Source organism: Aplidium turbinatum, chromosome 18 (assembly GCF_918807975.1).
Source record: "Aplidium turbinatum chromosome 18, kaAplTurb1.1, whole genome shotgun sequence".
NCBI classification, from domain to species: Eukaryota; Metazoa; Chordata; class Ascidiacea; order Aplousobranchia; family Polyclinidae; genus Aplidium; species Aplidium turbinatum.
Genome location: NC_137489.1, coordinates 18635316 through 18660198, shown reverse-complemented (window position 1 = coordinate 18660198; position 24883 = coordinate 18635316). Strand labels below are relative to the sequence as shown.

The following is a 24883-nucleotide window of genomic DNA, read 5'->3' as shown; positions in this document are numbered from 1 at the left end:
ACGCTTTCATATCTTTTGCTATCGTACAAGATGTTTGCAAACCTTTGTTCACATGACATTAGCGCATTAGACATGGAGACGTTTATAGGACCTGATCGTTTCGCATTGCAGCCACATAACCTACAATAAAAAATACAACTGCAAACATCGAAACTTTCGCCATAACTGCAAAAAATGGTGTCCTACTTTTGCCTACGGTAGTACCTCACCAAAGCGCTCAAACTTCAAGCAGTGCGAGCTATGCACAATGCAATAGCAATGTGACCTGCAGCAGTAAAGTGCTCAATTGGCAATACCTAGCATACAGGACGCGCAATAACTAGTCACATATCGAATCAAGACGGTAGTCTTTCCAATACCAATGATCATCGAGCCGCCACTGCATGTACCTTTTTAAATGGGATAAGGAAGCATTACATAAAGGCGTAAGCTCGTGCAGTGCAGGGATAGTAAAAAATTAAATTTTTTCCTTCTATGGCTGGTTTCAGCATAATGCTGTGAACAGGGCAGTTTAAGAGGATACTTGGGGTTGTGACGAATGAAATATGCCGTCTCCAAAACTTGCAATTGCATCACTTTTGAAACACGAAAAATAGGCTAAATACATGAAAAAAGATCTTCTTCTTTTGTTTAAGACTAGATCAAATTTCAGGGCAGGTGGTGGAGAGCTAAGTGAGTGTAGCTTCGTCCAGCGTTGCTATACCATGCGTTCCATTTGGTGCCTTGTAGATGGGACATTCGAGAACGACATGGTCAGCAGTTTGTTCCTCCGCGCCGCATTCGCAGGCCGATGAGGGAACCAGACCCCACTTGTGCATGTTGGAATGGAAGCGACCGACTCCGGTTTGGATTCTGTTGAGCTTGACCCAAGTCGGCCGAGGCAGGTCCATACCAGAGGGACGCGCCACCGGGTGGGGTATAAAACCATGTAGTTTGGTGTCGGTGGCGCACCACGCTGCATTACAAGTATCTTCCATGAAGTGTGCTGCGCTGATAGCATGATCGCTGAATAGATGTAGTAATTCAACAGCAGCTGGCACAAAGGGGTGTCTTGACTTTAGTTGCCGGGGGGATTCCTGAGGTGGAATGTTGAGTTTTGCATGAAGCAAGTGGTTAGGATTCCCCGCCGGCGAGCCAGGTGTATGATGGCTCCCTTTCGGCGGAGCTCAGCAGGTTGGATGCCTGCAAGGATTGGTAATTACTCTGTTGGAGTTGGGTGCAGGCATCCAGTCACAGTTCGCAATGCGTCGTTGATTGGGCTGTCGATAAGGCGGGTGTGGGCACTGAGGCACCAGGCAGGAGCGCAGTATTCAGCAGTGGAGTGAACCAGACCCAGGGTTGCAGTGCGCAAGGTGTCAGCACCTGCACTAGGGTGCATCATCTGCCCTTTTTCGTTTAAATTTTGTTCTGCAGTTGTCAGAAGTGTTCCTTTTGTCAAAGTAAACACACCTGTGAAGTTTTATGCGAAATGATTTGGATCTAGGGGTAGCCTACCACATCGCAAATGAATTTTTGACATATAGACGTCAAGCGAAACATGCAAAAAGCCTAGTTTCAGATGGCATGTCTGTGGTGCACATAATGTAGCCTACCGTTAGTCCAAAAGCGTTAAATCATTCATTTTAGGGTTTTTCCCTCTAAACTGCACACCTTTTGATCATTTTATTGCAAAAAATTATTCGCTGAACTTTATCTAAACTTTAACATTTACTGTTTTGGTCACAAAACACCAATAAATGCACATTGTTTTGCTGAATTTGCAAAATTATGTATTTTCCGAATTGAAATAACACAGTTAGAAAAGGCACAGTTTCCTGCTCAACAAAATATGCAGTATCCATTAAACATTGTTGTTCATTTCCTTCTTCCGTAAATTCGGACACTGCGGATCGCTGCATTCAACAGTCTGCAGAACAGTTGGGAATCTCTGTTCAGACTTTGCCGATGAAAGATAGTCGCATCCCAGCTTGACGCCGCCCCGTTCAGCTGCATCATTCACTACTCTCAGCTGCCTTACAACTGTGTAGCAAGCTGCATATGAAGGACAGCTGTCTCACTGAAGAACATCTTCGTCCATGAAACTTGTACAATGGCCAAGCTTTAGTGCCGCCAAAAGGAACCAGGAATCTTCATTGATTAGATCAGCCAACTTGGTGGCTGACAACATTTGAATCAACCTTGGTTTTCCAAAACCTTCTACAAATCTTTTTAATGGCTGTCTGAAACTTTTCATTTTCTTTAGTATTGCTCTTGCCATTGCTGCTTTCTCAGCTGGCAGTGTCTTGGTGCTGAAAAGGGCAAAGGGAGCAAGTTCTCCAGACAAGTACCATGTGTGTAGCATGAAATATTTGAGCGCTACCTCTGCTACCAGCTTGTCTTCTTCTTTGTATTGGTGTAAGACTTCAATAAAGCGCAAGTTGTTTGTTGGTGCGTTGACTTGGCACGGTGCTAAAAACCAGTACCAGCCATAGCACGGCAAGATAAATTTGACAAGACGCTGAAACTTTGCAATTTGAATGTAATACACCATTTGCACGTCATGAACCAGTATGTCTGATAGAATGCAAAGGGATAAGTGTTCAACCATGTCGGAGTCGGTGTTTTTGTGATAGCAAAATACTGGATGTAGGCTACAGTTGCTTGGGCATGTGTCCAGTGAAAGCCCTGGATTTCATTTTGCACATGAAAAGAATAATTCTCTGAAAAGTCCATTGCAATCAAAACTTCACCTTCTTGCAAATTTTCTTTTCTGGACTTGTAATAATTTGATTGTGCTTTGGACACACAACTATATGAAAGAAGTTAGACCAGCTTCTCAATCAAGGTTTCTATGAAATCTGAAACACTCGTGATCAACTGATCATCGTAACAATTTCTGCTCTATCAACTGTTGTCCACTGTTAAAAGTGATGTCTTCATCATGATCCTCAAACAGCGAGTTAAGGTGGCTTCTCAAAACTTCTGAAGATGGACAGTGGTCACACTTGCAAAACATGCATTCTCTTGAGGTAATATCACAGACCATTAAAGAATGCAAGTCTGTAAGATTCTGCCAAATTTCCCGCCTCTATCAGTAACTTTGGGATTCTCATGAATTAGACAAACACAAACTGAATGGGTTCCGGAAGCTCCTGCCAAAACGCACCATTTTGGCCTTAATGTGCAAAATTTTGACAAACCAATCTTGATATCTGGTTGTCTCTTTTTAAACTCCTGATACAATTCACTTAGTGTCACCAAAACCAATCTGTTTTGTTGATAGCATTTTTTGCCCACAGACACTTTATCCTTTTGACCTGGAAGTAACCTACTAAATTCATCATCTTTATAGAACTTCAACACGGAATCAATAATCTCTTGAGGGAAAGCCCTTTGTCGACGTGGTTGAGGCAGGTTGAGGTTTTGGAAGATTGGTTTTGGTGACACTAAATGAGTTGTATCAGGAGTTTAAAAAGAGACAACCAGATATGAAGATTGGTTTGTCAAAATTTTGCACATTAAGGCCAAAATGGTGCGTTTTGGCAGGAGCTTCCAGAACCCATTCAGTTTGTGTTTGTCTAATTCATGAGAATCCCAATTTAACGTTGTAACTGTTGTATAAGACATTGTAACCGGCCACGAAATTGGTTTTAACGTCTCCCCTCAGTCAGTTGTTTAAACTGTGCTACCTATCCTTCTTTCACTTTTAAAAATGCATGGTACACTTACTACAACAAACTACCTCATTTCTACTCAATTATCCCACTTCATATTTGGAAGCTAGAAAGCCAAGGAAGTTGCAGAAAAATCGAAGTAGAGAGTTTTTTGCTATAAGCGATCAAAGTTTCGTCATGCATGACTGATCACAAAGAGTCATGTGTGAAACTAGCCATTTGGTGGCCTATAGTGATATAACAACAAACAAAAAATATATCTTTTCAGAACCTCCTTACTTTGGATAACTCATATGCATTGGAATTTTCAAGTTACCATTTGAAACACCTTCATAATAGCCTAATAAGTCAAACAAAATTTGCAGTAAATTTTTACGCATGAGCGATCACGAAAAGGGCCAATTTTCAATCATCGATATCTCGAAAAGTACTGGGCCGATTTTGGTAAAATTGGTATCACTTTTCTCAGAATTGCACAGAGTTTCTACATATGAAATTTTATAAAAACCTACGACATATGGTTCCACAACTGTAGGCTACCAGTAGCCATGAAATGACCCCAAAATAACAAAAAATGACATAACTTAATCCAATTGTGGTACCCCTAGATGTTAATGAATTCTTCTAAAAAGTTGCACATCTTCAACAATCATAAAAAGGAACATTTTAATCCACTGCAGAAATCAAAGAAAAAAATGAGGGGCAGATGATGCACCCTAACCTGCACCCCGAGTTGTGCCTGCCAGACGTCTCAGCAGGGCGACGCGAGATGTCAGCTTTTTGCGTAGTGACTGTAAATGGTGACGGTATGTGAGTGACCTGTCAAGTGTAACCCCAAGGTATGTTGGTTCTGGGCAGGGCGGCAGAATTTTGCCGTTAACGGTCACTTTCAGGTCACGTTTTGCTTCCCTGTTGTTGAGATGGAAGGCTGCCGTCACAGTTTTACTTTCGCTGAGCTTTAGTTTCCATTGATGAAGGTATTGAGATATGGTCGTCATGTATTGGCTCAATGTCGTTTGTAATGATTGCCAGTCTTTCGCAGAGTACAAGATGGCCAAGTCATCAGCATATGCATATGTGTCAGATGATGTTGTTGTTGGTAGATCGTGCGTATAGACGTTGAAAAGGAGAGGAGCCAAGACTGATCTCTGTAAGACACCGTTTTTGAGTCGCCACAGTCTACTTGGTTTTCCGCTTCCGGTGGTAAGGGTAAAACTCCTGTTGTGAATGAGTTCCATGATCATTTTGACCATGTGCCTGTCAGGGAGTAGGCGTAGTAGCTTGTAGACTAGGCCACGGTGCCAAACAGTGTCGTATAGGCTGCTGTTAGGTCGATAAAAACAGCACCCGCTTTCTTTTTTGCCGAGAAACTCTCCTCAATATCCTGAGTTAGTAGTGTGACTTGGTCTACAGTTGACCTCCCGTGTCGGAAACCAGCTTGTTCTTTGGGAAGCAGTGGGTCGATTATTGGTTCGACACGGGCGTAGATCAGTCTCTCAAGGATTTTGAAAGGGATGCAGAGCAAGGAGATAGGGCACTCTTTGCATCGTCTAGTGGTTTGTTTAGCTTAGGGATCGCAACGACCAGAGATCTTCTCCATACTTTAGGAATCCTCAGACGGCGCACGCAGGACGACAGGAAATCGTATAACCAAGACTTTAGAACATAACCAGCGTGCATGATAAGCTCTGGACATATCCTATCTGGACCAGGGGCCTTACCAGGTTTTAGGTGCTTGAGGGCAGCATTTAATTCGCTCCGTGAGAAGGAGCTAGAAATACTCTCCTGGTCGGGTGTGTTGATCTTCCAAAGCTTTGTCACTTCTTTGGTAACAAACCGTTCGGAGGTACGGTCACACGGCTTATATATCCCATTTTTTATTTCCTGCGATGAGATCTTATTAGCAGGAATGGGACATTGTCGGGGTGATTGTCTTGATCGTCCCGTAAGGTTATTGAGTGTGCTCCACGCTGTAAGGCTTGAGTGCGAGAGATTGGTTGGTCTTTGTCCAGCGTTCTTTTCTTTTTGCATCGAGTCTTTTCAGAAGAGCCTTGGCGGCTGAGGGTGTTGTTTGACCATCTAAAGAGCTAAAAAAAGATTGGTAGAGGCACTCGCACTCTGCATCCCAGCACGGAGTGTAATTACTTCTACAACCGCGAGGGATGGCTTGTTTGGCACATGTTAAGATGGTGTTGCAAAAGTTCTGGTAGGCCTCGTCCACTTTGTGACAATTAGGTGGAGGTAACTCATTTGTGAACTTGTTGGTAAGGACGCTAAAGCGATTCCAGTTGGCTTTACGGAAGTTCCACCGCTTGACTGGTTCACTCGGAATTGGTGTCTTGGGCGGTATTGCGGTAATGAGAGAAGGTCGGTGTTGGGACCGAGGGAACTTCTGTAGCACACGTCTGTCCGGAAGCTGATTGTCGTTGCCAATGCTAGCAAAGGTCATGTCTGGGTTTGTTCCAGTGCCCCATCGCCCGGATGTGAAGCTGGCTTCGTCTTTGGGGTTATACAGTGGAGCATAGTTGTTATTTGATGCCCAGTTAGCCAGACATGCACCAGAAGGACTGGTGATGCAGTATCCCCAGTTGACCGGCAGTTGACCTACAGACCCCACATCGAGTCACTCCGTGCCAAGGTTACCTCGCGAAATAACCTATTGAGAAGCCTTGCAGGAACAGGATGGGAAGCCCGAGCATCAACCTTGCGTACAAGTGCACTAGCCTTGGTCTACAGCTCAGCCGAATATGCCTCAGCTGTGTGGAACCGCAGCAGACACACAAAAAAGATGGATGTATGCATTAACGATACCTTGCGCATCATCACTGCCTGTCTCCGCCCCACACCTACTGCTTATCTGATAACTTTGGCTGGCATTGCTCCTGCTCATGTCCGTAGGGAAGAAGCCTCTCACAAACTGGCTTTGCATGCAAGACTCGATCCTCAACACCTTCTCCACAGTCACTCCCAAAGAAAAGGACTAGTCAGACCTCAACGCCTATCATCAAGGGCCCATTCCATCGATATGCTACATAGCTTTGTGGATAAGAACTTCAGCTGCATGGAGACATGGGCCCAGGAATGAAACGAGCTGCCACATATCCCTCCCCAGTTTTCAGTTATACCAGCACTCTCCATCCCTCATGAAGCAGACCTCTCAAGAAAGGCATGGGTCACATTGAACAGAATCAGATGTGACGTTAGCTGCACTGGAGCTAATCTGTTTAGGTGGGGGTTGCATGATACGCCGATATGTGTCTGCGGAGTGGTAGAACAAACAATGCAACACATACTCCACGAATGTTCCATCTTACGCCCCCCAAGTGAAATCATTGGTATTCGACAACTGGACTCAACTACCGTATCTTGGCTGCACGAGGAGTCATTGCCAATCTAAGCAACTACAAGTCAAACGAGAGAAGAAGAAGATCCCCAGTCGACGTGCTGGCAATTAAAATCGCCAGCATAGAGGCAGGGGTGGGGGTACAAAAAGATGAGGAGGCGTTTCTCTTTAATAACATAAGACCAAGGGCGCTCAATTTTTCTGTGGATGGGGGGGCAGGAGGGGCAATGGTGCCCTTTTGAGGTCATGCAAGCTACTGCATATTTGGCAATATGACAATTTCTGCTATTCGATTTTAGCCTAATTAAAATCTTTCATTTTGCCTCAAAATAATATTCACGACACAAATTTGTATATCACAGTAGGTTACATCATTATAACATAGCATGATGCCCTTCCGTGCCATTTTTCTTTATATACCGGACGACGGACACCTATACCATCACTCGATAATGAGCTGATACATCAACATTATCGCTATATCTTATTTTAAGACTTAAAAAAATTGGCCTTTCCGCCACAAAAGTGCCCTTTTTCCATAATCCTGCCCCCCCCCCCCAGTCAAAAATCGTTCCGCGCCCCTGCCTAAGACGATGGGGTGACTGCAAAATTGGCAAATCCAGCGTAATCAGGCTACTCCAAACAGTTTGGCGTTGTGGAGCTTCCATCCAATAGTAGGCTTTCCAAAAATACTTTGAGCTAATAAAATCATCAGGGGTCTAAAAGTAGGCTATAGCCTACCCAAGACCATCCCTGTCAACGCTACTGGGTTGCCAATATCCAGAGAAATATGTATACGCCGCAAATTCTACGCCGTAGACTTGCGGCGTAGACTTTTTGTTTACGCTAACGCTTACGGCCACATTTTTTTGGATAGTTGTCGCTTGAGGCTACGCCGTAAAGTTTTCGCGGTTTTTTAGCGTATAGGCTAGCGTCAACGCATACGTTTTAATGTCTTTTTTTTGCTACTACACGCCAATACCTTCCAGCGCTACTGTTGAAAGAATGTTTTCAATGGGCAAAGACATATTGAAACCAAAACGTAGCAAAATGTCAGATGAACACTTTTAGATGCTTGTGTTTCTTCGTAGAAATTCAAAATATAACTTGTTTGTTTCGAGTAGTTTATACCGTGTGAATGTTTGGCACCTAGCAAATAAAATGAGATTACGCTAGTCTATGCGCTGACGCTGACAACTTTTTTTAGAAGTTACGTTGACGCATACGGCGTATGGTTTTTCGAACGTTGCGTTTACGCTGACGGCGTCAATATTTTTTGTATGCGCGTACATCACTGCCAATATCCAACATCGTCGCTATTTCATGGGCCTTTAATTTCGGACAAGTCATATTCTATTGTCCTAGTCAACTATTGAAAAACATTTTCCATGTAAGCGAGTGGATTGTATTATTGTCAACTGTAGCCTATTTTCTTGTTATTTGATATCTTTCTTAATAGTCGCAGAAAAAAAATTTAAAACGTAACTTCAACATTAATTAAACCAAAATTTATAACTGGAATGTTTACGAAAGTCAGTTTCAAATTGATGAAAATGGTCAAAAACACATCTTGATAAAACAATATTTGACCAAAAATACGCACAAAAAAAAACGACCAAAACAAGGTAAAACTTGTCAACATTTCTGGGTTAGGGTTAGACTTCCTGTCAATCTAAGTCATTTTGCGAATATTAAACTTTGCATTGTAAATTTTCAAATTTCAGGCTACTTTGTTAAAACTCTTGCACACCTCAATATTTTACCTGGATCCGCTACAGCGCTACTGACACCAACTTTGTACAGAGTTATTCCATTTTGAGAGAGTCAATACCTGCTGATAACCTACGCAATATTTTAAGTGATGTGGTCTTACGATGGATGGGCAGTTTTAACCCAAATATCTGAAGAGGTGAAAGGAAGCAAAACAATTGTGTCGTCAGCTCTTTTGACTCTTGCCATTGTCACAATTTCATACTTAGCCTACTTTTAAATTATTTTTGTTTACTCATCTGCTGCAGCGACCTTTAAAGTCCAAACACGCTTCCCATCCACTTGATTTAAATCTTCAACCGACGAGCTAAAGTCTGCATACGACAAAAAACGTCACCCTAGGAATACAAAACCAATGGTCGAAGTTGAGCAAACAAATGTTTGCCAGAACTTGTCGCAACAAATGCAATTGCAAATACCGCTACTATATTTATATATATGAGAGGTCTAAATTTGACTGGAAATAAAAGTGAAATTTTTTAGCATAAGCCTGTGTTCAATTGTTCTGTTCAGTTTAGTTCATTTTCTTCTGTTGACAAATAAACAAAAATGTTCAAAACACAATAAACACAAATAATTAATTCGAACAACGAGGATGGCGGCAAAAGACCAAAAGGTCACCAAAGTCAGCTGCCCCCAATATCTCTACATAGTTAGGTAATATAGTTTAAATCAGTGCTTCCCAACCGGTGGGTCGCGACCCATTGGTGGGTCGCGAAGCTATTTCAGGTGGGTCGCGAAGCATTTTTAAATGTTACCGAATGTTAACTTTTCTAAAAAAATACTGATATTACTATATGGATCTCATAAGCCGCAGTTTGGTCTTGAACAGTAGGCTACTTCGCCATCGCTACTCTTATCTTCACTTCATTTGTTGACTTTCAATTTTCATGAATTGTGCACCGTGTTTTCTAGTAAATCGGAAAACTATTGCATTATCATTACGTAAGAATTATGCAACAATGTAACAAATATGTAGCAATTAGATGTGTTGTGTCGCATTAACTATTTCAGTACGAACGCCAGTAGTAAAGATGTCATATCTCATTGTGGGTCGCACAATAAAACTTGCATGAAAAGTGGGTCGCGAACTGAAAAAGGTTGGGAAGCACTGGTTTAAACAACCCGCCTTTACGCGCTCCAACTCTTTCGAACAAACATACTATGTTTTCATAAGCAGATCTCAAGTTGGCCTAGATACGGCCGTTCCAAGCAACTTGACAAGTGCCTGGTCATGGTCTCCAACTTATACCAAGACCGACCACAACGGTGACTTTCAAGGAAATTGTTGAGAGAACTGGAATGCAATCATGGTAAACAAAGATTAATGTGATGCCGATGATATAACAAAAGATGACAAGCAATTTTATATTAATAGGCTATATAAGCTACAAAGCATGTCAACTCTTAAATTGCTTACCGAATATAAAAAAGTAGTAATTCGATAGCCTACTTAATAAACCTTATTCTGCATCATTCAGCAAATTTAAAGCTGCATTTTACACAGCACAGCAAATTAAATCTTGGTTCAAAGTTCGCTCTCTATGCTTCCAATGTTTTCTTTGATTGTGGAGAATCCTAGTTGGCTTGCAACATGCTTAGAAGCTCAATTGGCATAAAATATTATGGCAGGAGTGTAGCAACAGAGGAGATACGGTTTGCTAGTTATTATGGTTCTTCACCAAGCAAAAAAGGAAAATTATTTTTCAGAAGTTTAAGATGTAAACATTGTTAGACAATAGACATGCTTTGTGAGGAACGAAAACAGTTAAAAATTTAGACTCAGAGGTTGAGAAGGCAATGAATCCAATCCTCTTGTCCTCTTTCAGGCATGCCTGTGTCTTGCCAAAAACAAAACAGCATATTCTTGAGCGGTGTCGAACCAACGAGTGTGTGTGCGAGCGAAAGTGCCCTTTCGAGCGTTTTGTCGAGCCAGGGTTCTCACCATTCGACTCCGCTGCAGACGCTGCTGAAAAAAAATTGAATAACCTAAGATCTAATATGATTTAAATGATGATTCAATTTTGAAAAGATCTATTATGATCTAAAATCTAAATGATGATTTAATTTTGAAAAAGACCTAATAGCTTATGACTTAAATAATGATTTAATTTTGAAAAAAAAATAATTTTAGAACGCAATTAACATTTGTTAATCATAAATAGATTGAAACCCTACTACGACATTTAACATTTTAGCCTACATTTCTAAATAAATGGCAGTCATAGGTAACCTTAGGATAATTTTTGTTTTTAGAAGTTTTCTTTTCCAGCAAGACGATGATTTTTTAAGCTTTGTGATTTATAGAATATTGTTGTTTTAACCATAGTGGCAGAAATTAAACTGGCTTTGAGTTATGAGTTTGCGCACGACTGTGAGAATTACAACTTATACACTGCATAATATGGTTGTCACTTTGACGTGAGAGATAGGCCTATCGATTGTGAAAATAAAGCAGCAATAGAGCTACTAAACACACATATAAAAGATGCATCACAAGCTAACGCTTTACCTGGTTAGATTTTAGATTTATCACTCACTTCCATAGTTTGTAAATGATTTACAGGCAATTCTTAAGACTTAAGTCTACAAACACGAACGCCGCTGCAAACTTTGAAGCTAACAAATTGTAAACTACGTGTATTAGCAGCATCGTTAGCAAATAATCTTGTAATGTGCTACAAAACGCTACTGCACTCTTTTGAACTCGGAAAATTTGTTTGCGATGTTTATCAGACCGAGATATAAGTTTAGAAACTTATGAAACAACTAGATGGAAACAATTAAAGGGGTATTAAAGGAAAAACCTGACTTGGCGATTTTCCACGTTCTTTGTGTTTAACATGCTACCATAAAACGATTTTCAATAAAATTTTGCCCCATTGCGGTCTGACCACCATTGTGCGCGTGCTTTTGTCAGAGCTTTCAAAACGAGATTGGCCTGAGCAACGAAGCGTGCGACTGTAAAGAACGTCATAAAGTCTACGTCATAAAGTCTAGCAATCAACCGATCACGCAATAATTGTTACTGCGGGCGATTTGACTGTAGGCTATGTATGTATTTACATCAAAACAGCACATTTTAACATCAAAACAGCAGACAGTTTGCTCAAAACATCAGATTGGTAACGTGGCTTTTGTTATTGCTGGACTTTATGACGTATTCTTGAGCTGTGTTTGCACGTTTTGGTCATTTTGAAAAAAATGAAAATAAATGAAACACTGGACTTTGGGCCTTGCCAGCGCCATTGAAAACAAATTTTTTTGGGTAATTGTTTTTGAAATGTATTCTTGAATGTTCAGTTTACTCATTTTAATGCTTAATTCCGGTTTGAAATTTTCCTTTAGTATGCCTTTAAGTGTGTAGATAATTATAAAATCAGTGGCTGGGATATCCAGTCACTTCATTGTTGCCAGAAACCTTCATAAGTGATATTTGTTGCTATTCGACACAGATATTGTAAAACGATTTTGTTTTCAATATGTTTTGCTTGATCCTTCTTTGAACCTTTTTTGCTTGGTCATGATACAATCATTACAATGACAATATCACCGACAATACTTCAATCAACGAAATTGATCGGAATAATTAGCTTTGTCAACACTCCATGTTATGATCTTCCTGTTGAAAAAAAATATTGTTAAATGATGGAAAAAGATATTATTGATAGGCCACAATATTATTGACTTTAAACATCACGTCCGCTCCGATAATCCCTGTATAACTCCAACCAAGTTTCTGAAAAAAGAAACGAAGATTAGGAAACTTTAATTCTGTTCTTGGGAATGGACTTGAAAAACGAATTTCAAGGTCTGCTTCCCTCCCCATTCAGCGCTTCCAAGTCAATGGAATAGTTCTCATTCTCAGCCAACAACACTTCAACAAACGGAAACATCACTTTAACAATTTTGGATGGATAAAGGCAGCTATTTTCAACCTTTTTTCTCACACGACCGGTTTTAAAATGAATATAGGCTCGACTCAAGCACCGGTGATAGTAAAAACGAAAGTTTGGCGATTTCACATCTACTCACAAATCAATTTTTACAGCTGCTGTTCAAAGACATTTTAAGGAATATTTGTAAAATGAAATAAACAATGTAAAAGTCGATTTCGGAACAGGAAATTAGTTTAGCAGGGTGGTTTGGAAGGATTGCCCTCTAGAAGTTTTTGATAATTTGACGTTGTTTGGACACCTTTGTATTTGACCAGTAGCCTATCATCATATTAATATTAACTGGATTTGTTTAGAAATTTGAGTGACAATTAAGCTTTGACTTAAAATCGAAGTTACATTTTAAGTATATTTTCTTTCACGACTGTGAAAGGATTTCATTAATTTATTTGTTAAAGGCTTATAGTAGGCTATACAGGAACATAATAACCAGCAAAACATTTTGGAGCGGGGGCAAAGGGCAAATAAGTATTATTGCACAGTGAGCTCAGCAACAAGTTGGTGAGAGCTAAGCACCCAGAGGGGAGTCTGGAGGGCTTCCTCCAAAAAAATTTGAATACCAAAAAATTGCCTATTTTGAGAGTACTTTCAGCCTTAATACATTGTAAAACTCTACTTACTGATGCTGTAACAGAAGATGAAATGTTTATGCAAAATGATTTGGAAGAGGAGAGAGAATTGTCTCCTTTGCCCACTTGTAGATATAATATTGCGTAAGCTTTCATTAATTTTTTGAAAACCCGTTTGAGATGACCCCACCTTTCCCTATACAACTTATGCAAGGCGTGCTTCATCTCATACCTCTATTACCAGAGAAATAGTACTTGGAATATTTTATTAGTACTAGCAGTCCTATCATGGATTTTGAGGAGCCCTTGAAACTTTACCAGTTATGTTCTTTAAATCCATGCGTCGCCAAGACCACCTGTTGGGTTGATAACATGGGATAGAGCGAGTCAAACTCACAAGCGAGAAAATTTTGCAAAATTGTACAAAATTTACGTGTTTTTTATTTTATTTTAATTTTAAGAGGAGGCACGTGACGGAGTGCCACTAACTAGATCCACTACTGTATTCATTGAAATCATAAACACCATAGCCTACTTGATAAAAAAAACATCGGGATAAGACAAGATTGTTCTCAGTTTAGCTGTGGCCTACTTGGCCTATTGCAAAAGTGAGAGATAGGTGGCCATAGCCAGTTATTTTTCTTTCAATCTCATTTCCGTGCGTAGCTACGACCACTTAATACATTGCATCTTAGACAAAGTAAAGAATTTTTTTTTAATTTTGAACTAAGCAAGATGTAGAACTGAGATGTCGTGGTCATTGCACGATTGCACGTCAAGTCTTTGAGCCCACTGTGATTGTAGGCTACACATCTGAATATATGCTAACTTTATGATTGCACAGAACTTTACATAAGCAGACATAAACTGACAAACAAGTTATCTATCGATCATGTCTAGCCTCAGTGCAAATGATAGGCTAGTAGCTGACAACACTGGTGATGTAGTAGAAACAAGCGATCCAACATCTAACGAAGATGACAACGAGGATGAAAAATCTTCAAGAAGTTTTGGTCTTAAACGTACCATCGGCTTTTGGAGTGGTTTGTTTGTGTCAGCAAACGTCATAATCGGATCTGGGATTTTTATCTCACCTAATGGTGTTTTTAGTAAGTGAAAACTTTGCTTGGTTATGTTCTCTAGAAACTTTTTATGATCTGCAGAGGTTACCCATGGTATTGCAATGAAAAATTGCAATTTCGCAATCAAAGGTCACAATAGCACAGTAACCGATAATAACATTTCGTAAGGATTGTACAAATAAAACAGTACGCTTGGTTAATTAAAACATATAATGTAGCCTGCCGTGAGGCTTCGTATATTGATTGTGACACTCAAAAATGCTTAACTTCACAGAAATAGTTTAGCGTTGCTATGTTTCAGTCAGTGCAAAGCTATTGTTAGCTATGGGTTTGTACAAGAATACAAGATAGTCTACTTTCGTTGACTTGTTTTCTTTCTAGAAGCGGCAAATGGGAGTGTAGGAATCAGTCTTCTGATCTGGGTGTTTGGAGGATGCATCGCGGCTTTATCATCCCTTTGTTACGGAGAACTAGCTACTTCCATCCCGGAATCCGGAGGAAATTTTGTTTATTTCCACTTTGCTTTTGGGCCAGCGGTTGCTTTTCTTGTTCCTTGGATGAATGTGTTAGTACCTACCGGTGATGCCACACAGGTTATGATGTTTTCAAAGTACGCGTTATCTCCGTTTTTGCCAGAAAATTGCTTGATCTCCCCTCCATTTGCTGTCAAACTCTTATCCATTGCAACGTTGCTTTTGATTGTGTTTGTGAATTGTTGGAGCGTGAAGTTATCCGTTCGGATTCAAAGCGTTTTCGTAGCTTTCAAATTTGTAGCAATGGGCTTGATATTGGTGGGCGCAGTTATCGCTCAAATCAAAGGAAGCCAAGTGGGGATCACTAATTTTCAAAACGCATTTGATGAAGACGTCATCAATGGAATAACTTACGCTTCTTTGTCTTCGGCTTTTTATCAGGTGAGACGAACATCACTTTATGGCAAGTTTTCACTGAAGCAACGTTGTTTTTTTTGACAAAATATCTTATCACGAATACTACGCTAACAAAAAAATGTAGTTACTTATGGAAGCCGAATCCATCTACACTGTATAAGTATTACAGGTAAAATGTAAACTGGCCGAGCCCTCTTTAACCTCCTTGACACAGCACTGCCCAGACCCCTTACCGAGCAATTTTCTTTTTTGATATCAGCCTTTTTGACCTCAGTTGTCCAATGTCCACATTGTCTTAGCCTACAAATTTTAGGCTACTTTGTTGACACTCTGGTACTCCCAAAGATGCTTTTCTACGGCGGATCCACTGCTGGCAGTGGCCTCATAAAGAATTATTTTATTTCAAGAACGTCAATACTTGATAACCTACGCAATGTTTTAGGTGATGTGGTCTTACGATGGATGGACAGTTTTAACCCAAATATCTGAAGAAGTGAAAGGAAGCAAAACAATTGTGTCATCAGCTCTGTTGACTCTTGCCATTGTCACAATTTCATACTTACTTTTAAACGTCGCCTATTTACTGGGTAAGCACATTTTGACAAGAGGCTATGACTTGTAGCGTCCCTGCATTAATTTCTACAAGTAGCTTATGGTTGTGTGGTAAATTTCATAATAGCTCACAGAAGTTAGACTAGAGGAAATACAACACGTTTCAGCCTATAATCGTAGAAAATGCAAGTAAAAAAAGGAATATGATGACCCACTTTGGTCTTCTGCTGGAGATGATGGCTTGAAATATAACCCAAACGCCATGAAGAAAAAACGAAATTCAAAACTTTTGATTGGTTGGTTTTTAATGTAACCAATTAATGTATTTGGAATCTCAGCACTTTATCTGAGTGAAATAAGTCTGTGTTGCATTAGTAGTTGTAATAACAACTAATCAAATGTATTTTAGTGATAACCCCTGAAGAGATGATGCAATCACAGCTAGTAGCAGCAACATTTGCCAATAAGGCTTTTGGAAAGTTGTTCTGGTTGGCTCCGTTGACGATTTGTATATGTTCTTTTGGAGGAGAATTGGGTTCATATCTCACATATGGAAGACTTAGTTTTGTGGCAGGTAGACGGGGGTATTTTCCGAAGGTAACATGACGCAATATCATAGTAAAACGAGGCTACAAACGAAATTAATCTGACAATTCTTGCATTTTTTCTTAAATAGGCTATACTGTACTGTACAAGTGGGCTATTATGAATAAAATGTTATACTATATAGATAGCTTTTTCTACTGTTTATTACATAGTTTCATTTAAAGTTGCTTATAAATGACCAACTGACTTGGTCGGCTAACACAAAAAGATGCATCGCACCAGTTGGCAAGATATTCCGGACTTTTATGTCGTTTACGTGACTATCGCAAAATACACTAAGTATGTTTTATTATCATCATGAATACATCATATATATGTATATACACAGTGGCGCCGCCAGACCTTCAACATTGGAGGGGCAAAATATTGACAGTGCAAGACAATAGCATAGTCAAAAATTTTGAAAGGGGGGGTGTTGACAGCCGGCGGGCGAAGCCCGATGGCGTGTTCGCCGAAGGCGACACTTAGCGGCGGGGGGTCTGGGGGGCCTCCCCCAGAAAATTTTGAAAAATTACTTTCAGTTTGGTGCATTCTGAGAGCATTTTCAACAAAATTGTGGGTATGAATATTTCTGTAAAATGGTGCTGTCCGGTGGCATAGCAAAAGGATAAGATCATGTTTTCTTCGGCATTTTTCGGAAATAAAGCTAAGTCTCTATGTTTTCTTGTTGCTAATTTCAGACTGAGATATTTGAATGTTTGGTATTGGCAAAACTCGCTCTTTTAATGCAGTTTCGTTTAAAATTAGGCAAACTTTGTTTTAGAGACATAGGTTGATTGCTTTTTTTGCGAGATTATTACAGTTTTATTATTTATCAATTTTCTCCTTGGTTGATTCAAAAAACGATCTTATTCCGGTAAGTCACTAACTTTTATGCTCTGAAGTCAACCCAAAGTTTAGAAAATGTAACGTCATAGAGGTCATACATCTTGATGAGTGTCAAACAAAAAGCTTTGAGACAATGAAGTTACTTTAGGCTATTTCTGATATATTCAAGTTTTGTATAACGAATAGCTGTTTAGATTTTAATCTAGATCGAACAAGCGATCTCAGCAGTTGCAGATGGCTTGCATCCTTGCACAGTTTGACGAGAAATTACATCATAGGCTAAAACTTTTCTTGTAAACAATGAATTAACATCCGTAAATTCAATTTGAAAGGTTGAAACCCCGAACCCTCCTCCCTTGGCTACGCCACTGGTGCAAGACATGTTAATTTCTCTTGTTTTTTACCAGGGCTGGAAAAAATATTTAGCTTCCCGGGAATCTGTTTTTTAGAGAAAAAAATTCCCGCGGCTTCAATCACGATAATGAGAACTTTATATTTTACTGATCTCCTGAGCTGACGTAAACCTTAAAAGTCATGTCGACATATTCTTGATGCCCCCTTATCGAAAATTGTGCTTTGTATTACCGCTTTGAAGGAGGATTACGACTATGAACAAAAGAATAAATTTTAAACTTCATTTTGAATTGAAAAGACGTGACGTAATGTCTTCCAACCTTAGTTATATATTTTTTCATTACGTAACGTCTTGTGGGAATAAATTGAAAATCAGTATGATCACTCAAAATGAAAGCAATGGGACTACGAATCCTCACTAAACCAATCAATCAATGGTCTTGTTGCACTGAAAATGACAACCTTATATTTTAGTGATCTCCGGAGCTGACGTAAACCTTAAGGTATAGATCTGTTGACTCAATGCAAACCCTTTGAAGGTTGGGGGGGGCTGCCAATTCAACTTTTTTGTATCAACAGTTGTATCTCTAAAACCACTGAGGCTGCGACTACGAGATTTCTTGACTTTTCCTAACTTTTATTCACCTTTATTGAGCTGAAATTTTGAGCGAATAAAGGTTATAAATTGAAAGATATAGGCTAAGGCATTTCTCAGCACATCCTCTGAAATATTTCATATTCTATTGTAAAACATTTTCCCATCAGCTGGATGAAAGTAATTAATTTGGCCCATGTCTCGTTAATCCTAACTGTTTAACAGCGTAAAGGGCATTGGCTGTATGTAAAATAATGTAAAAAAAATTAATCACAACATTACTATGCACGTTCTTCATTACTCTACCAAAAAATAATGTGTAAACTCACGCTACAAATTACACTCATAAGTGACCTCAACATTTCAACGTATATGAGCAGTTCTAAAATTCACATAGTTTTAATTTTCGGATATGCTCAGCGTGAATAATTTTACAAAGTGAATCCCAAATTTTGAAACCGTGCCAAAATAACAGAGATATCACTCCTAAAGCATAAGAAGAATTGACAGCCCCCCCCAAACTAAGCAAGACTCCAGAAGCCCAACCTTCTAAGGGTTAAAAGTCATGTCAACTTATTCTTGATGCCCCCCTTATCGAAAATTGTTCTTTGTAGTACCGCTTTGAAGGTGGATTACGACTATGAACAAAAGAATAAATTTTAAACTTCATATTTGTATTGAAAATACATGACGTAATGTCTTCCAACCTTATCACATTTTTTTCATTACGTAATATTTACCACCACCAAACCACTTTTGACGATCGAATTTGTTAATTTATTATTCGGTAAAATGTTTAGATGATGTCACGTCATTACGCCGATTTGAGATATAATTTCATTCATGACGTCGTATGGATGAAAAACTTTTACAAGTTTTACACTCTGCTGAGATTAAAAAAGAAACATAAATGATAAATATTGGAGAAATTGAGTCTCCTTTACAACTAAAGAATCGAACAACTCAAAACTGCTGAAACAAAACGTTTTGTTTAAGTGAAAGGATCACTGCAAGCAACCAATGCCAAAATGTGCGCAGAAGAAGTCATGGGAGTTTGAGGTATCAAAAATTTAACAGGTTGTTATTTTTCTACATCAATGTGATGTTAGTTAAAACTTTAAAAAGTCTATATCTTTGCTTCTGTAGAAAACCTTTTTATCTACTGTACAATTTAGTCATCAAGGTTTTACAGTTTTCCATACTTTTTTTTAAGAGAGAGCTTTTACCTCCCCCCCCCCCCCCCCCCCCCCCCTTGCAACTTGAGTTGACTTACTTGAGGTTGGGATCCAAATATTAAAAAAAAATATTAATATGTATTAATAAAAAAAAAAAAAAAGATGATGCCCAAAACATTGGGGGGGCAGCTGCCCCGCCTGCCCCCCCCCTGCCGGCGCCACTGTATATACATGATGTATATATGTACATAAATACATTATGTATATGTTATATTACAGTTTAGTGTACACTGTAGGCTACAGTCGCATACAAAATGGAATTATTGGCTGGGAAGCAGTCACAAACAATTTACTCAATGATGTTGAGGTTAGATTCAACACTGTTATTCGCACGAGAACAAGAAATTCTAAATTTTACCTTCTCAATAATCTATACAAGTCATTACAATTATTAAAACGGGAAGATATCTACAAACTGGAACTCGCAAAATTCATGCATCAACTCATCAACAACAATCTTCCACGCGTTTTTAAAAAACTCTTTATCGAAATTCAGAATGTACACGCTTACAACATTATAGAGTATAGACAGTTAGAAAGCTGTGTTTTTTCTTCCACAAGTAAACAAAGCGTTTGCACAAAACTTGCTGTCTCATCCAGGCATCAAAATTAGGACTAAAATTAACCAAACAATAAAAAAATGGCATGTGAACTCTTCAACGACATTACAAAAACGTTTTACTTGACTCATGAATAGCCTTCTCGTTTCCAAATGGAAGAAAGTGTGTGTGTAACATTTGTTATAATGCTTGGTTTCGCCCTACATCCCAATAAGGAGTAGTCTATGTGTCGTAGCCTACAGCTATTCGATATGCTGTTTACTTTGAAGCACACAATGTCGCTAACTGTTGAATTTCCTAAGTAGCCTAAGATTAAATTTATCACTTATTCTAATGATCTTACTCGTCAACTGATCATGTCCGCCTAGTTGTATAAAAGTTAAAGCATATTCACTGCAGATTATGAACCTTTATACGTGCTACATGTAGTGATTGTCAATTTGATAACGCTTGTCAATTTATTGAAAGGATACTATTGCTGTTACTTTAATGACAGGCAGCACCTCGACTAGGAAACCGTAAGGTTGTTCGGTGCTGCCAACGCTTTCTGCCATATATTATGTGTTTTATTTGTGTAATTAGGCCTACTCGATTTTTTTCTGGTGCTGAAAGGGCAAATAAAACATTTCTCACTCATAATACACTGTAGATTCCATTTGAACAAGAACCTTCTGATGATACCAATAAAATTGACACAGCCTGTTAAGATTTTTAGTGAATGATAACTGTATTTGATATAAAATCTTATACAGTACCTTACCTACATATGTTTGTGACAACGGCTCAACTTCTGATCAACGAAACTGATGGACAAGACATATCTGCGGCTAATTCACCGCAAATGGAATTCTAAATTGGAATTAAATTCCACCAGATTCCCCGCCGTCGACACACGCCCCATCGGCCTGAAACTACTAAGACATGCAGTCAGGCATGGGTGCACCTCAACTGTCTTCGCGCGGCCATCAGACTTTTTCGCTCAACCATGTGTCAATAGGGAATAGCCTCTTCCTCCTCTTGTAAATGTGGTGCCGAGGAACAGACCGCAGACCACATCATCAATGACTGTACCATCTTCAAGCCACCTAACGGAGTGGAAAGGCTGCGTTTCTTGGATGATAAAACCGAAGACTGGCTGCTCTCCAGTAGTCTTCCAACGTAGCCCAGTCCGAGAACATTGTGAATCTAGAGTGGTAAAAAGATAGTGCAGATCATCGGCCCCAGAGACTCACACGACGAAGAAGAAGTACTTATGTTTTCAAATAATCAAAAGCTCTGTATGCTAAACCATTCTAAAATAACATTCTCTTTTTGGTTAATTTAATACAGCAAGCAATGTTTGTACTTGTATAATTATTAGATTGTCAGCATGCTGCATACTGAACGAGAAACACCGGTTCCAGGGCTTTGCTGCAATGCATTCTTTGCCATCATTTTGATTCTCATTGGAGACATCAATTCGCTTATAGAAGCATATGGTTTCATTGGATGGACATTTTATGCAATGAGCTCTTCAGCTGTTTTAGTTCTACGATATAAACGACCCGACCTTAAAAGACCTTTCAAAGTTAGTGATTTTTGTGTGATGCTTATTATACACTTCAGTAGACCCAGTTTATTAAGCTCATCTCGGGACCAGACAATTGTGGGCTTACTGTTTATCGTATTCAGGCTAACACCTGGTGGTTGAACATTTATATTAAGTGGACGAGAAGGCAAGGAAGCCAATTTTCGTGTCCACCTTCAGACATGGGCTGACTAATCGGGGACTACTGTGTTATACTGTATAGTAGGTCTATATTTTGCTTGTCTATGGTTGGTGTTTGTTTGTGAACTGTAATTTGTGATATTCTTATTTAAATGAAATCGGCTTTATGGTTTAGCTCAGCCTCATAAAAACGTTTCCAAACTGAACATGCCCCCATTGCCAAATACGTACTGTAGTAGTAAAAATTGTAAATTTATTTTGGGTTTTTTTTACTTGCATTGCTGAATTTGTTCTACAAATGCAAATCATACATAAAATACAACAACTAAAAAAACTAAATAATTTTTTAAACGATCACAAGAATTTGGCGTAAGATGGCAACTTCCTCGAGATAAGTTTGAAAGACACATTTCAAACTTTCAATGGCAGTAATAAGAGCAAATAAACATTCTGTAAGAGACTAAGAAAGACTTTTTATATGAATTTTTACAGCATGACCATTAGGCTATATTCCGGCATTGAAACTGACGTTCTGATTTTAATTCCAATATTATACCAAAATATTTATACCATTTTTAGACCTTACTTTAGACTCTTGAGTTAAATATTGCTTTTGTGCTGAATAAGCTTGCATTTAAATACGGTTTCTTCAACCAAAAAACAAATAAGAAAATAAATATTTATGTTTTGTGCAGGTACCTGCTGTTGTTCCTGTGCTGGTGGCGCTGGTATCAACTTTCTTTGTGATTTCAGAAATAACAAGAAACCTCCACATCTTGTACATTTACACAATTGCATTCTTCGCGCTGGGACTTATTGTTTATTTCGTAATTGTGAAAAAGAATATCATTAGTTGTAGAACAAATGGAGTGACTCTATTCATCCAAAAGCTCCTATCTGTTGCTCCTGCAGAATGGGATAAATTGGAGTGACCAAGCCTTTATTAAATCACCAAGTTGTCAGGAGTTCTGTTTAATTCAAACTATCGCCTTTAATTTTTCACGAAAGTATCAAACTTTTTTCTTCAACTGCCACAATTAAGAATCAATGCCAATTGGACAGGTGTTTTTGTTTTTTTGACAAATGGTAACAACTTGTATAATTTGGACCTCTGATTTGTAGATTGTGTAACTGGTAACTTTAAACTGTAACTTTAACTGGGTAACTAGAGAGACCTGCTAATAGTTTGTTATCTGTGGACCTGTGTTCATGTTTTAGTACCATGCTGGTTTTAAATGCCACTTTTCTGCAAATAAAATAAATAAATAAATTTTTGATCGTTTTGATTATTACTTTTTACAAAACCTTTTTCCTGTATGGTTGCTGTGTTATATTCTTATAAATATAAAAAATAAATCATTGGACGACATGTCGGTTTAAAGATATGGCGTTTTTACCTTATGGAGATCAAATTACAAAGGTTTTCCTTATTTGGACTTAACAATCATCTATAGTCAATAAATCAAAGCACTAAATTGTAATTAGCGTGTTTTTTCAAACTTTAGTAACTGTGCTGGTAATGAATCTCGTGCAGTATTGACGTTTCGCGCGCTTCACTGACGTTTCACGCAATTGTCTTTCCCTCTGTGGTTGCGTTGCCATGGTTGCCGAAACGTCAGCGAAGCAATAAAACAACTTATTTGTTTTTGTTTTTATTTGACCGCATTAATCAAATGAACGTTGCAACTTCTGTTGGAAAAATATACACAACAATAAATTAAAATTAAAATGTAAGTTTTTGTTTTCTTTTTACATGACATACGGGCGCAACTTGTAGTATCGGATGTACTAACATCTGAGGGCAATATCCGACAAAGTAAAATTTATAAAGAAAAATGAACATTGTAAACCTTGAAAAAGCAAGATTGAAGAAGCAAATACTTTAACGGAGCTCAAACAGCCTTGTACCTAGAAATTTTTGACAATTTTAATCTTCTTTCTGTTGCATTTTGGGTATTTTTGGCCAACAATGAATTCTAAAATCCACATGCTGTTTGACCTTCACTGACAAAGTAAAGCTAAAATCCTGTAGAAGTAAAACACAAAAAGTTTAGTTTGAAGCTTAGTTTAGTTTTGAAAAGTTTAAAATCATTTCTTTGTGACCACAAGTAGGCTACAGCGATCACAAAGTTTTATTACGCATTTTGAGACTTTCACGGGCAGTAAAATTGAGCAACTCCTTCATCGGTATTCCCACTTTCTTCAATAATACACGATGCACGCTTCACCTCATGTGTCTATTGTCACTGGGATATTGCATTTATTCTCTGTTTGGAAGGCACATAATCAAGCCATGCACATAAGCTAATTATATATTTATTCTTTAAATCTGCTGCTGATGACCTGTTGGCACAATGGTTAAGCGCCCGACTCAAGATCACGCAATGCTGGTTAGACTCTCGGCGCTTAATCAACGCATTTCAGGACCGCTGTCCATTCTGTGGCACCTAGTGGATGGAATAATTCCCCGGCAGCAACAATCGGAAACTTTGCTCTGTCAATCTCGGCAACTGGCTCTGCGTTAAAAGACACTACAACAGGGGTCGATAACCTATTTTGCACTACGGACCGGTTTAAGACAGGCATTGTTTTGCGGACTTTAATAAAACACAAATGTTTGGTGCATGCAAATATATTACAACTGATTCAGTCATCATAACGCTGCTTCAGTGGCCCTGGGCTTGGTTTACAGTAATAAGCTGCCTCAAAACTAGGAACTATGGTAGTCAGTGTTACTCAGTGACACCAATAGAGTGTTCGTTATGTTCAGCCTACTTCGTAATTTTGTCTTGTTTGCTGTCAACATTTGCAAATTTCCAGCAGCAAATCCTCTTGCTTCACAAACATGATCGATTGGGTCTTTTGTGCTTGGGAAGTAACTCGAGAATTCTTGTAAAATCCAAGAAAAGTGATTGCGAACTAGTTGAGAGAACACAGCTGACCCAGGCACGTTGTCATCTAAAATCTCTGACGGGCTAATGTTTGAAACATGCCAAATATCGCTTTGCCTACTCGCCTCTCCTACAATTCCACTTTTGCTTTGAATGCAGCAAATTAAACATAGTTTGGAACAATTTGGTCTTGGTTATGCGAAGTCCGATGACAGATTCTTTACCGATCGGCACTGGGCCGCGGCCCGGTGGCTGCCGACCCCTGCTCTACAAGTATGTGAAACTACCCGG

At 39.0% G+C, this 24883-nt stretch overlaps 1 protein-coding gene across 1 annotated transcript; it reads left to right on the top strand.

The window, feature by feature from the left end:
• Window positions 1-14183: 14183 nt before the first annotated feature.
• Window positions 14184-23442, top strand: LOC145787252 (b(0,+)-type amino acid transporter 1-like). The gene is made up of 6 exons (XM_082598966.1): window positions 14184-14400; window positions 14755-15287; window positions 15706-15850; window positions 16225-16412; window positions 21354-21560; window positions 22397-23442. Exons 1-6 carry the CDS (start codon window positions 14184-14186, stop codon window positions 22631-22633), a joined length of 1527 nt encoding a protein of 508 aa, XP_082455092.1. The 3' UTR covers window positions 22634-23442.
• Window positions 23443-24883: the final 1441 nt, after the last annotated feature.